This window comes from Petaurus breviceps, unplaced genomic scaffold (assembly GCF_028583685.1).
Source record: "Petaurus breviceps papuanus isolate PSGF00001 unplaced genomic scaffold, PetGlider_PUasm1.0 582, whole genome shotgun sequence".
In the NCBI taxonomy this organism is placed as follows: Eukaryota; Metazoa; Chordata; class Mammalia; order Diprotodontia; family Petauridae; genus Petaurus; species Petaurus breviceps.
In genome coordinates this window covers 11,136,038-11,150,254 of record NW_027186390.1, presented here as the reverse complement: position 1 = coordinate 11,150,254, position 14,217 = coordinate 11,136,038, and the positions used below count along the sequence as shown (strand labels likewise).

Here is a 14,217-nt window from a genome sequence, read left to right as displayed (position 1 = left end):
TCTGCAAATAGATGCCTTTGGGAAGACCATTGTGCATGACAGAAGTACACTCTCTCTTTTCCTCTGTCTCTAGGAATCCCCGGCTCCTTCAGTTCTGCTTCCTAAATGAGGCTTTTCTAAATCACCCCAGATGTTAGTGAACCCTGTCCAATTGGCCTGGTATTTACTTGGTCTATGTTTGTTATTTTATGTGCACGTGTTGTTCCCCCCAAAGCGAACATAAGCACCCAGAGGGCAGTACTGTTTCATTTTTTTCCATCTTTATACTTCCAACATCTAGCCTAGTACCTAGAGCATTTTTTTTGGCTTTTGGGAGGGCAATTGGGGTTAAGTGACTTGCCCAAGGTCACACAGCTAGTTTTTGTGTTAAGTGTGTGAGGTCAGATTTGAACTCAGGTCTTCCTGACTCCAGGGCTGGTGCTCTATTCACTGCGCCACATAGCCTGCCCCATCATAGAGCATTTTTAAAGCATATATCATCAGCCTTAGCTTGCTCTAGGTTCTAGCATTCCTGCCAATCACTCATTCCTCTTCATCTTTAATTGCCTGCATCATATACTTAGATAATAATCTATAAAAATTGTGGATTTATTTATTCCTTTATCTTACCAATGGGAACAGGAGGCAGGGAGGGAGAGACCTGTGATTATGATATAACAAATCCCTGATGAGGAAAATGGCCCCACCAATGTAGGGGTAGACTATAGGTAGATTATAACTTATGGTCTTAGAAAGTTATCTAAGGGGGCAGCTAGGTGGCACAGTGAGTAAAGTGCCGGCCCTGGAGTCAGGAGGACCTGAGTTTGGATCTGGCCTCAGACACTTAACACACACAAAAAAAAAAACTAGCCATGTAACCTTGGGCAAGTTATTTAACTCCAATTGCCTTCCAAAAGGCAAAAAGAAAAAAGAAAAGAAAGTTATCTAAGTCAGTAAAAGGTTAAGTGATTACCCAGGGTCACAGACTAAGCACCTGGCATGCTTCTTGCTTCTAACACAGCTGAAAATGTCCTTTTTATTATCCTGAGACTGATCACCAGTCACAGTTTGTTATAGGTTTTAGCATTCCTGACATTATTCTGATAGGATGCTGGCATTCATTGTAATTCATCCTTACTTGCCTCTGTTTGGACAGACTTAATATGTGGATAGATGATTTTATTGATACAGGCACTCCCTTCAGAGGTACAAACCATAACCCATCCATTCTTCATCTTGTGCAATTCTCACCCATGTTTGATCATAAATCCTTCTTAAAGGATCAACCTAACACATTAGAAGATTTTTTCTGGATGTTTTAGTATCTCCTGTTGTGGTGTTAGCAATATATTAACCCCTCATCTCTATGAAGGTTGGGCTTAGGTTTGGTTTGGGGTTTTTTTTCCCTTCAAAAATATTGAGACTACCCTTGGGACTTGATTGATTCAGGGGGCTAAGTGCTTGGGCAACTGACTTCACTTAAGAGTTGAATGGGTTAAAACAGCTGTAAGGAGTTCCAGCTACTCTATGATGCCTGATTGGGGAGCTGAATCAATTTGCAATGCCCTTGGCACATATTATTATTGAATATTCTTCTCCTGTTGTGACTAAATAAATCTTCTTTTGTTAACTGTTGAATGACCTGCAACTTTCAGCTAAAATCCCACCTTCTACAGGAAGACTTCCCTAACCCTTCTTAATACTAATTATTTCCTATTAATTAATTTCTATTAATTCCTGTTAATTATTTCCTATTTATCTTGAGTATAGCTTGCTTTGTGTATATTTGTTTGGTTGTTGTCTCCCTTATAACTGTAAGTTCCTTGAGGGCAAGGACTAATTTTTGGTTCTTTTTGTCTCCCCAACACATAGTACAGTGCCTGGTACATAGGAGGCCCTTAATAAATTTTTATTGATTGATTGAAAGTGTCTTATTTAGTTTCAATATTGAACAAAAACTATTAGGGAATAATAAATAGAATCAGGCCCAGCCCAAAACACATGGACAGCACTGGAACACTTGGATTATCCATCTTATTTTTCACAAAGAGTGAAAAATGTTAGATCACATGACTGATCCATTTCCTCTTGAGATCAAATGCTCCCCTGACTATGTCTCTTCTAAAAATTTTTTTTTTAGTTTTTAGTTTTCAACATTCACTTTCATAAGATTTGGAGTTCCAAATTTTTTTCTCCCTCCTTCCCCTTCTTCTTCCCCAACACAGTTTACAATCTGATATAGACTATACTTATATAATCATATTAAACTTATTTCCACATTATTGACTATGTGTCTTAAGCCAGTTCTTGTATGCCAGTTTTCTTTGGTTATATGCTTCCGCTTATTATGACACCCAACCTATACTTCTCCATTGCCCTGTAAGTTACCTCATAATCTGATTACAAAATTACAAGACCTCAATGCCCACCTACACCAATCTATTCCAGGAAAAGACCCCCAACTACAACATTCCTGATAGGAGGTTGTCCAGCTTCTTCTTGACTCCAATGAGGGGAATCCACTACATTTTGAAGTGGCCCATCCCGTTTTGGGTAACTCTAATTGTGGATAGAATGCCGCACTTGGAGTCAGGAAGACCTGAAGTTCAAATACAAGCTCAGACACTTACTAACTGTGTGACTCTGGGTAAATCACTTAATCCTGTTTGCCTCAGTTTCCTCATCTGTAAAATGAGCCAGAGAATGAAATGACAAACCCCTCCAATATCTTTGCCAAGAAAACCCCAAATAGGGTCACAAAGAGTAGGACACAACTGAACAACAATGGCTAGGAAGCTTTTCATTACATTATTTAATTTTATTACATCAAACCTTACATTAATCTCTTTAGCAACTACCTCCAATTGCCCTGGTTCTAAGGAGAAAGAGAACAAATCTAACCCTCTTCCACATCACAGTCTTTTTAAATGCCTGACAATAGCTTTCATATCCTTTACCCTTCCCTTACTCCAAATCATTGCTTCTTTTGGCTAAATATCCCCAATTTTTTAAGTTATCTATTTGTCAAGGACTGAATGACCTCCATCATTAGTTTTTAAGACTGTAGTATTTATTGCATGATCCACAGCCATATATAGCATCACTGGGGGAATTTGTTGTTTACTCATTTCAGTTGTGTCTGACTCTTCATGATCCCATTTGGGATTTTCTTGGCAAAGATACTGGAGGGGTTTGTTATTTCCTTCTCTGGCTCATTTTACAGATGAGGAAACTGAGGCAAACAGGACTCGGGGTCTTGTTTGGTGTCACACAGCTAGTAAGCATCTGAGGTCAAATTTAAACTCAGGTCTTCCTGAATTGTGTCACCTACTGAGATAATACTGATATTTAAAACATATGCTCTGTTAACAAGAAGCAGCTCAAGATCATTGAAAACATAGCTTAATATTGCAATGTAATCTAATCTTCTCTTCTCCTCTTACATTCTGGATGCAGCTCACTATTCATCCACTATCTATTGAAAATATATATAACAATGGACTAACTCAATGGCCTTCCCAGTCAACATCATATAATAATCTAATTCATATAATCCATTCTTATAGTTTTTCTTTTGTGAATTCCTAGGTTAATCTTTTTTTTTTTTTTTTTGGAGTGGCCATGGATCTCATTGCAAAGGCTCTCACACATTCCAGGACTTGATTCAATCAATACAATATAGTGTATTTCCCCAAACTAGAACATCTGGTAGAATATCTCTGTATAGAGAAAGAACCCCTCTTCCATTTGAACTCTGTGCAACATAATCTTCATGACGTAAGAGAATCTCTAGCAAGCATGTGCCTCCTTGTTGATGCCTCACAAGATATGAGCAATCAATGAAAGGATCATCTCTCTGGGCACGTCTATCAACAAGCTAAGGAGTCTGTCTGATCTAAGCAAGTGCATTGAGAGATATTGTTGGGGAAGAACCTTTAAGACTGTTTTACTTGAGTTAAATGCTTTGTAAAGAGTAATCAGTGAACAATAAATGCACCTTTATACCTCTAAATGACTAAGAAGGTGCAATCTGCCATAAAGAATCATCTGTGAACGTTTCCCAGTTCCCTTCTCACATTTTTGTAAGATACGCACTTGATTTATGCCTAGATTCTTGTAAAAAAAAAAAATAGAGAGACAACTTATGGGTTGTCACTGATGTTTCCTGAGTTATCTTTTTTGGATAACATCTACAGAAACTGTCTGTGATCTTTTTTCATTTTTCTGGAATTTTTTTTTCTCTGTGAGATTATCTTGAACATTTGTCGTAGGTGCCTTGGAAATTGAATTGCTTCAAGGTCAGATTTCCTTTGTTTGCAAAACTTCAGGTCTAACCCCTGTGCCTGATTTCATGTTTGATTACCGTTTCCACCTTTTCGTGCACATTAGTTACTGAGGTTTTAGAGCTCGAACCTGGTGGATTTCATCATCACTGAAAATGAGAAAAGATCACTATAGAAATCTGTCCCATTTCACAGCTTTCTTTCCAATTTCATTAGTAAATCCTCTTGTGTGCCTTTTTTCTGCAACTCTTCCAGAAATTATCAGCTTTCTTTTTTTGTCATATAGTATTTTCTAATCTTATCGGTATGAGGCAGAATCTCAGAGTTGTTTCAATGTGCATATCTCTAACCATTAGTAATTCAGAACTTTTAAAATATTATTTTGTTAACTTCTATTTCTTTCATTGAGAGATGCACGTTCACATCCTTTGATTGTTTATCTTTAAGGGACTGACTTGTTCTTACTTATCTGAATTATTTCATTGTATATATTGAATATCAGACCTTTAGCAGAGAATTTTGCTGTAAAGATTTTTCCCAGTTGACTGTTCTCCTTCTGATTTCAATTGTATTGATTGTGTATATCCAAAAAGTTTTAATTATTTGCAATCAAAATTATCCATCTTCTCTTCTGTGATAACTATCCTTTGGTCGTGAATGCTTACCCTATCTACAATTGTGAAAGGTATTTCCTTTCTTGTCCCTCTAATTTCTTTATAATATGACCTCTTACATCAAAGATGTTTCCCTTTGTATCTTCATGTTTAGTATGAGATGTTATTCTTAACCTAGTTTTTGCTAGACTCTTTCCTAGTTTCCCCAGCAGTTTTTGTTGAATTGCACCCTTACCCCAGCAGTAGGGGTCTTTGGGTCTACAGAACCCTATGATACTATATTCATCTGTTTCTGTGTGTTCTATACCTAATCTGTTCCACTGATCAAACTTTCCACTATAGGGTACGTATGTGTTCCCTATGTAAGCTATGTGCATGTCCATATAGATCTATCTAGATATTATAAATAGATGTCTTTAGACCACCCTCTTCAACGGAGACTGATCCTTGCAACAAGGGAAACAGAAGATTGAGGACACAAGGCTGGCCACTCTGCTCTCCTCAGAGAGAAGGGACAATGGGCTAGGATTATAGCGTTTCCCCCCAAAAAAAATCTTTAGGGAAAATAAGTTTAAGTTTCAAGTTGAACTCCTAATCATTATCCCTTAATGGAGAAGGAGTGTCCCAAACGATATATCCAAAGGCTTGGCACCCTTACCACTAAATGCCAATTACATAAAGATATACAGTGAATATCAAAGAAACCCATTTATCCAAGCCAGCAGCAAACAGATAGCAGAGAAGTTATACAGTTTAAAATATATCAGACACTATATATCAGATAGTGAATGAGCTCTCCCACTGGGAGCATAACATTTCAGGTCAACCATTAAGAGAGAAGGATTCCCAGAACTAACCAAGGAGAAATTCTCTAAAGTCTCTAGCACAGTAAGCTGGCAATAGGAACATGGGTGTTATCCTCCATGTGCTAGCATTTTCCCAGAATCTTTCTCTCCTTTCAAGAACCTTTCCTTGAAGAGATTCTGGAATCTCCTGTCTTAAAGCTGGAAGCTGGAAGGACAAGGATCCCTCTTCTCTAAAGTTCTCACCCCTCACATAGCCCAGAATCATCAAAGCACCAAGTAATCAATCTCCATCAATGTGAAGTGTTATGCATAAATGTACCTGATCCTTCAGATTACACTATTTTTCAACAAGTACCAAACAGTTTTGTTGATTACCACTTTGTAGCATAGTTTGAAATCGGGAACTGTTAGGACTCTTCCTTCCCACTTTTTTCATTATGACTGTTTTAAGATGAAGCTCAAGAAACATTTTCTGCCTTTTCTGATCCCTCCTACTGCTGGTGTCCTCCCTCTAAAACTACTTGTACACAATTACTTTGCATATGTTTGTATTTATTCAGTTTATATTTATGTTGTATATATTGTTATAAAATGTTAGCTCCTTGCAAGTAGGAATTGTTTCCCCTACTTCCAGCACATAGCAGGTCCTTAATAAATAATTGTTAAATGAATGATTATTGGACTGGAGATTATTGACATTTTGTTCTTGCAGATAAATTTTGCTATTTTTTTTAACTCTATAAGGTAATTCTTTGCAGTTAGATTGACATGACCCTGAAAAAAAAAGCTTAGTTTGAGTAGTATTATCATTTTTATTATATTGGCACAATTTAACCATGAGTAATAAATATTTCTCTTATTATTTAGGTCTTTACTTTGTTAAGAATGTTTCATTATTTTAAAGATTTTCCTGGAGTAACTCCAGGTGGGAACAGTGCATTAAAGAGAAAATTTTACCTTCTAAGAACAGGCCCCTATTACTGAAATTAATTTGTGAAATCTTGTGGGGGCCCGTGGCTACAGGTTACTTTTCCGAGGCAAGTTCATTAAAGACCTTTGTTTGAATAATTTGTGTCCTTGGCTGACAAAGTAAATGTGGAGTGAGCTGGGGGAGTGGGGATAAGCTGTCAGTTTGAGTGGATGGAGGCCCACAGAGTACCCAGCCTCACTTTTTATGGGGGAAACCCTTACTGGGGGCCAGCTGCTACAAGTAGAACTTGGCATGATTTGCTTAGTTCCAATTTCCCAAATCCTCATATAAGCAGACTTGCCAGCCTAATCTAGACTAAGCATAAGCATGCCTTCATATTTGCAGTGACAGGTTGGTCAGTCAATCACACAACAAGTGTTTGGCACCTGATTCTGACTAGTCTACTCCCTCACCAGACTCCAGACTGCCTCACTTGCAGGCTTATATGGCCTTCATAATCTGGTTACCTTACACTCAGGTGCAGTAGACTATTCTTCTCCCCCTGGGTCACCCACCCTGCCCACTAGCCCCCTGCTAGATGCCAGAGATCAGCCCTGGTTAGGATTCTTAAATGTTGAGCTCTATGAGCCCGGGGCATAGAATAAAAAGTTATTTTGATTAAAGAAAAATGCCTTTAGGTTTCTTTAAGTTCTTTGTTGGTTTCTTTCTCACTTTCTTATCTCCACTATTAGCCGGCAAATATTTGGTCAGTAAACTTAAGAGGGATTTTAAAGAAAAGTGTAGTGTAAGCAGCATGACTGGGGGTTGTGGGGCAGGGTGGGCAGCCTTAAATTCCCGTCTCCTTCAAACAATGCTCAGCCCGGTGCCTGGTGAGTGATCCAGGGGGAGATAAGGCAAGGACAGTAATCTCAGCACTCCCGTGGCTAAAGAGGCTAGCCACTGCTAGATCTCCTCCCTGGTGCGGGGAAGCTAAGGAGGCAGCAGTGTCTGAGATTTGGAATCAATTTTCAGACAGCACTAGTTGCAACAGACGGAAGCCTGAGGCGTCTTTCTCAGCCATTCACAAGCCAGGCTGGTGCTGCCTTTGCGTGCAGGGCCCAGAAGCAACACTGACCCAGGAAGCCGCAGAAGCCCTCACGCTGATTGGCAATGCCTGGTTGACATATATTCACAATCCCAGCATTTGTGAGCGTGGAAGGCTTCACAGCAGGAAGCAGATTTTCCCATTGCAGTTTTTGCTGTTGCTTGTGTGCTGGTAAGTCTAGTGCCTTGTAAATGTTTGTATAATGCACACACAGCATGCCTGAAAGCAGTCTGATGATTTCGTACAGAAAGGGTTTTGCTTTTTGTTTTAAATTTTAAGCAAGGATTTTTGTTTCAATCTTTTGTTTTTACGTTGCTTGCCCCTCCCCAGTTCTTCTCTTCCTCCTTGTCCTCTAATTTCTCTTTCTCCAATCCCCCCTCGTCCTCCCACCTCCTTCTTCCTCCTCCTCCTCCCACCACCACCTCCTTCTCCCTTTTCTTCCTTCTTCCACCGTCATCTCCTTCTCTTCCTTCTACTTTCCCTTCCTCCTCCAATAAATGTTAACTATTATTATTATTATATACCTGTGTCCTCTTCCTTTGATCTCTTTGAAATATGGGCCTAGTAATGGTATTTCTGGATCAAAGGGTTTGAACACCTTTATTACTTTCCAGAATGGTTAGAACTCTTCACAGGTCACTGTGTCTGTTTTCCTTCAGCCCCTCCAACAATTGTCATTTCCCTTTTTTGACATCTTCTCCCATCTTTACCATCTCCACCACCTGACATCTTCATATCATTATAACCACCAGTGGTTCTGAGCTGGAATCTCAGTTTTATTTGCATTTCTCCAATTATTAGTGTATGGGAATTTTTCATATGGTTGTTGATATCTTGCATTTCTTCTACTGAGAACCTGTCCTATTGTTTCTTTTTTTTTTAAATGGGGACAAGAGTACAGAAGGCCAAAAAGAAGCATGAACATTCAAGACAGCTTTGAAAGCTACAAGATGAACTGATTATGTAATTTAAAAGAAAAGCAAGCTATAGATAACATAGATCTATAGTTTCATGTACAATCATTTGGGGGGGTGTAGATGGCAATAGCCATTTTATTTGCTGTTTGTTAAGGTCAGAATTAAATAAAAAGAAAAAAGAAATGTCTTCAAATACTCTGTTAACTGCATTGGTTTTGTTTGAACAAAATCTTTTTAACTTTACATAATTGAAATTGGCCATTTTCTCCTCTGTGATCATCTCCATCCCTCATTTCAGTATTCAATTTTTTGGGGGGAGGCAGTCAGGGTTAAGTGACTTTTCCAGGGTGACACAGCTAGTGAGTGTCTGAGGCTAAATTTGAACTCAAGTACACCTGACTGTAGGACTAGTGTTCTACCCACTGCACCACCTAGCTGCCCTTCATTTTCACTTCTGTTGTGATGATTGTTCTTTTACATTGTTGTAGTCATAGTACAGATTTGTTTTTCTGACTGTTTACCACTTATCCGTAAGGCATTCCATCAAGGGTTAAGGATAAACAGACAAAAATTGAAATATGTTCCCCATCATTGAAGAGTTTATACTATACTGAGCTGCAAGGAGGCTTCAACAAACATTTGGCTGGACTGATTGAATACTTTGCTCCTGCTGCTGCCACTGAACTAAAGGTGATAGCACTTACCTGTCTGCCTCGGTTTCCTTATCTGTAAAATGGGAATAATAATAGCATTACAAAGGAAGTCAAGGAAGTGCCTTTGTGCATCCCAATTCTTCCACTCAGGCCAACCCTATTTAAGGTGACTATAGCTGTTCCCTCCCAACCAGAACCCAGGGGACCTTGCTTACACTGGCCATGCTTCAGTCAATCAATCAGTCAACATTTATTAAGTGCCTACTATGTGCCAGGTTAGGATAATACCCCAGATGTATTTCAGCTTTCCTAAGTTTTTAACCCTTCTCCTCAGTGCTCAAAAGGATTTAGGAGTACTGGCCCAAACCTCTCTGGCACCTACCAATTGGAAGATCCTGTGTCCCCATGAGGGTGACAGATATACCTGGAGCTACTCCTGATTTCGGGTTACAAGAATACATGTTTTGGATCTTAGAATTGTGTCTGCTTATTTTTTTTCTTTTTGGAGGGCAATTGGAGTTAAGTGACTTGCCCAAGATCACACGGCTAGTTTTTGTGTTAAGTGTCTGAGGCTGGATTTGAACTCAGGTCTTCCTGACTCCAGGGCTGGTGCTCTATTCACTGCGCCACCTAGCCACCCCTGTCTACTTATTTTTTTTTTAATGTAAAATAGAAATTATGGCCAAATATCACTTGGAGATGGTTATTTGGCTTCATATGCTCATAATTAACTATCGAAGTGTTCTTTTTTTGTTTTAATTTTTATTGATATCTTTTGTTTTTACATCACCTTCCCCAACCTTCTTTCAAAAAGAATTGATTTTTATATCATAAGTTAGATGCTGAATTTCACAAATGAAGACGATTATTCAGACTTATATTCTAGGAGACATGGGCCTTGAGTTATTTTTCCAGTAGGGGAAGGATTGGTTTCTGTATGGTAATCATGATTCTTATTAATTCAGAGCTTTAAGAGACATGATCAATCATTCAATCCATTACACCACATTTTATAAATTAAGCCCAGAAAGATTATGTGATTTATACAAGTTTATAGAGGTAGTAGCATGACTGGGTTTTGAACATAGTTCCTATGATTTCAAGTCTAAACATTCTTTCCATTGCTCCAAAGAAACTATACTGAATGGTCATCATATATATTTTCTATACCAGTCTATCCTGAGACCAGTTATTTAATTATTTTTCATTTTATTTGTAATTGACATGAACTTATTTTCTCTTTCTCCTAACCCCAGTTTAAAAGAGGGGGGAAAATCCTGTTATAATAAAGGTGTATAGTCAAACAAAAACAAATTCCTATTTTGTTCATGTCCCAAAATGCATATTTTCCTTCTGTCTCCTAAACTGATCATCTCTCTGTCAGGAGATGGGTAGCATAGATCATCATAGTCAAGCCAAGGCAAATCGACCCACATTTATTAAGTATTTATTATATATCAGGTATTCTACAAGCACTGGAGATACAAAGAAGGACAAAAATCAGTCTGTGTCCTCAAGCACCTCATAATATAAAGGGAAAGAGAACATACAAACACATACATACAGACAAAATAGATATCTAAGACAAACTGGAGATAACCTCAGAGGAACTCCATAAGAAACACTGAGAACCTCAGCTCTCTGGCCATTGCATTGGCAGACTGCATGACTATGAAAATGTGATTGATTGTCTTTTCTATTGTATAAATTGTTCTGTTGGTTCTGTCTCCTCGGCTTTGCATCAGGTCATACAAATCCTCCCAGATTTCTCTGAAGCTGTCCCCTTTGCCATTTCTTATAGTGCAATAGTATTCTATTACATTCCTGTATTATAATTTGCACAGCCATTTGTGATCAGTTATTTTTTTTGAGCTAGTTTGTGAAGGAGAAAAAGGGGTATGCATTCTGTCTGGGAAACAAATCATGAACTCGTAAAGTATTACAGTGGTAAGGGACTTTAAATGCTAAAGAGGCCAATCCTTTCATTTTACAGATGAGGAAACAGAGGCCCATGGACATGAAATTATTTTGATCTCATGGTCATTGCCCCTTTACTATTATGCTAACCCCCTGAACTAATTAGCCACAGAATCAGTGTTTATATACACGTGTCTATGTAAATGTGTGTATGTATGAATGTCTATATATGTGTGTGGGGGGTACACACACCACACACACACACACACACACACACACACACATCCACACACACACCTCCTATGATCTAACCACAGTGGCCAGCCTACAGTTTCTTGCACATGACCCTCCATCTCCATCCCTATTCCTTGGCACTGGCTCTCCTCCAGGCCTCCAATGCTTTCTTCTCACCTCCATGGAGCAGTTCATCTGGCTCCCTCTAAACCTCAGCACAAATCACACCTCCTACCTTTCCCATGGTGCCTTCCCTTTGGTGTCTGTCTTTTGTGACCCTATTTGTGATTTTCTTGGCAGCAATACTGGAGTGATTTGTCATTTCCTTCTCCAGATTATTTTACAGATGAGAAACTGAGACAAACAGGGTTAAGTCAGACAGCTGTATATGTCTGAGGTCAAATTTGAATTCAGGTCTTCCTGATTCCAGAACCAGAGCTCTGTGTACTGTGATACCATCTAGCTGCCCCTAGACTACCTTACAGTTATCTCACATGTACCTAGTTATTTTCATGTTTGTCACACTCATTAAAATGTGAGCTCCAGGGGCAGCTAGGTGGTGCAGTGAATAGAGCCTGGCCATGGAGTCAGGAGGACCTGAGTTCAAATTAGTCCTCAGACACTAAACACAAAAAACTAGCCATGTGACCTTGGGCAAGTCACTTAACCCCAATTACCCTGCCTTCCCCCTCAAAAAAAAAAAAAGCAAAAAAAATGTAAGCTCCTCAAGGGCAAGGGGCTGTTTTTTGTTTTTCGTTGTATTCCCAACACTTAGCCTGGAACACAGTAAACAATAAAAAATTTGTTTCCTGACTGACTATTTTGCCTGGGCCTTCTTAGGATTCAGTTTTTAGTTCTTCATCTTGTGGCTTCTCCCATCCTTCAATATGATTCAACAAGTCTCTCTCTCTCCCTCTCTCTCTCTCTCTCTCTCTCTCTCTCTCTCTCTCTCTCTCTCTCTCTCTCTCTCTCTCTCTCTCTCTCTCTCTCTCTCTCTCGTCTGTCTGTCCAATCTATTCGTTTATTTGTTCATCTATCTGTTTATTTTGGTTTTTGTTTATGTATTTTTAGCTTTTACAAAGAAATATTTACTTCAAAGGATATAATCATCAATACACAAATAACTCCCCCAGCAATTGGGAGGTATAATCCCCATCACTCTTCTGTACTACCTAGTCTCTGAGGAGAGAAAAGGGATAAGGTTCACAGTTTAGCACAGTCATCAAGTCCAAAGTCCCCCTTGGGCTCCAGTCTGAGGCTCCTGGTTTCTCCTAGCTTACCTGCTGGGCTGGATGCCCAAAATCTTGGCTCCAAGGTCATCAGAATTCCGGAGTCTTTATTAAGTGCTTAGTATATACTCAGTCTTAGGTTAGGCTCTAGTCACACAAACACCCCAAAACATACAACATACTAACTAGTACGTTTTTCCTTTTAATTTTTAAAGTCCTGTTTCATTTTGTTTTGAGACTTAACTGACTATTCAATGAGGGCCCACAATTTCAGTACTGCTAAAAGATCCCTATATTGGAATCAGAAGATCTGAGTTCAGATCCCTCGTCTGTTATTTTCCACCTATGACCTCATACAAATCACTTTCCTTTTCTGGGTCTGGATCTTTAAAATGGGGAAATCAGATGGTCTCTGAGGGTGCTTCTTGATTGAAATTTGAGATCCAATGATCCCAGTGAACTCAGAGAGGAGGAGTCACCCACCCCTTATCTCCACTCTGACACCCTATGTAGAGTCAAGAAGGCCTTGCAAGACACTCATTTGTTCAATTTGGAAGCTTTAGAAACCTTAGGGCGGGGGGCGTGAGTGTGAGGAAACCCTCCTCCTCCTCCTCCTCTTTCTCTCTGTCTCTGTTTCTGTCTCTCTCTTTCTCTCTCTCCTTCTCCCTTCTTCCCCCTCCCCACCTCCATCTCCTAAAAGTTCTCCCAGGACCTGCATCTCCCCGGCAGCAGCAGCCCAACAGCCACATTGTATCCCTTGAGGAGCATTTCCTCATCCCCACCCTCTGCTGCTATTGGCTTGTCCATCCTCCATGAGCACATGCTTCTTTTCCCCTTTCTTTCTTTCCCTTCCAGACCATTATCTTCCTCACAACAGTGCAGAGTGCACGTGTGGGCAGGATATCCTCAGCCTGACCCACGGCCATTTGCACAGTGGGGGGTCCCTTTCTGCACCATGAGTGGGACAGCTTTGGTGGCGCTGGAGGATCCTCAGCCCTGGGGATTGTCAGGTAAGAAAAGGGGCCTTTTTTCAGAGCCGAGGAGAAAAACATCAGGAAATAGAATAATTCTTATTTTCCTTCCCTCCTCCCCCATAAATATACAGTAGCTCTGTGGCCTGAAGCCGCTTAATTCTGTGTGTTCTTATCAGAGCTCAGCCCCAAACCAGAAAGCCAGGAATGTAATATTTTAGCCAAACCCAGCTCCCCCATGGATGTCCAAGGAGTGTTCCAAGCTGTGGCTCTGCAGAACCCGGCCATGTTTCCCAATCCTTGGGCCACTGGGGCTCCGTCTACTGGAATGAGCAGTGAACTAGGGATGCGGCAGAATGCCCTGGGTTCAAATCTCATCTAACCCTTATTAGTTGATATGGCCCCAGAAAATCCTCCTCAACCTCACTTTCTAGACAACGCCCCAACCTTGATTTCTGGAAAATTCCCTCAAACTCGCGGTCTAAAAAATTTTGTTAGCCTCCCTTACTGGAAATTTCCCTTAACCCGGTATTCTAGAAAATTCCCTTAACGTCGATTTCTGGAAAATTCCCTCAATCTCGCGTTCCAAAAAATTTTGT

At 39.8% G+C, this 14,217-nt stretch overlaps 2 protein-coding genes across 5 annotated transcripts in view; both read left to right on the top strand.

The window, feature by feature from the left end:
* BPHL (biphenyl hydrolase like) overlaps positions 1-14,217 on the top strand; it is a 467,045-nt gene that overhangs the window by 296,993 nt on the left and 155,835 nt on the right. The window lies entirely within an intron of this gene.
* LOC138173549 (ribosyldihydronicotinamide dehydrogenase [quinone]-like) overlaps positions 7,630-14,217 on the top strand; it is a 24,979-nt gene continuing 18,391 nt past the window's right edge. Inside the window, exons 1-2 of one of the 2 annotated variants that reach the window (XM_069103595.1) lie at positions 7,631-7,868; positions 13,503-13,657. In XM_069103595.1, coding sequence (XP_068959696.1) covers positions 13,603-13,657 — 55 coding nt within the window. In that variant the 5' untranslated portion in view covers positions 7,631-7,868; positions 13,503-13,602. Of the gene's footprint in view, positions 7,869-13,502; positions 13,658-14,217 lie in introns of both variants that reach the window. The other variant, XM_069103596.1, reaches the window with a different exon arrangement.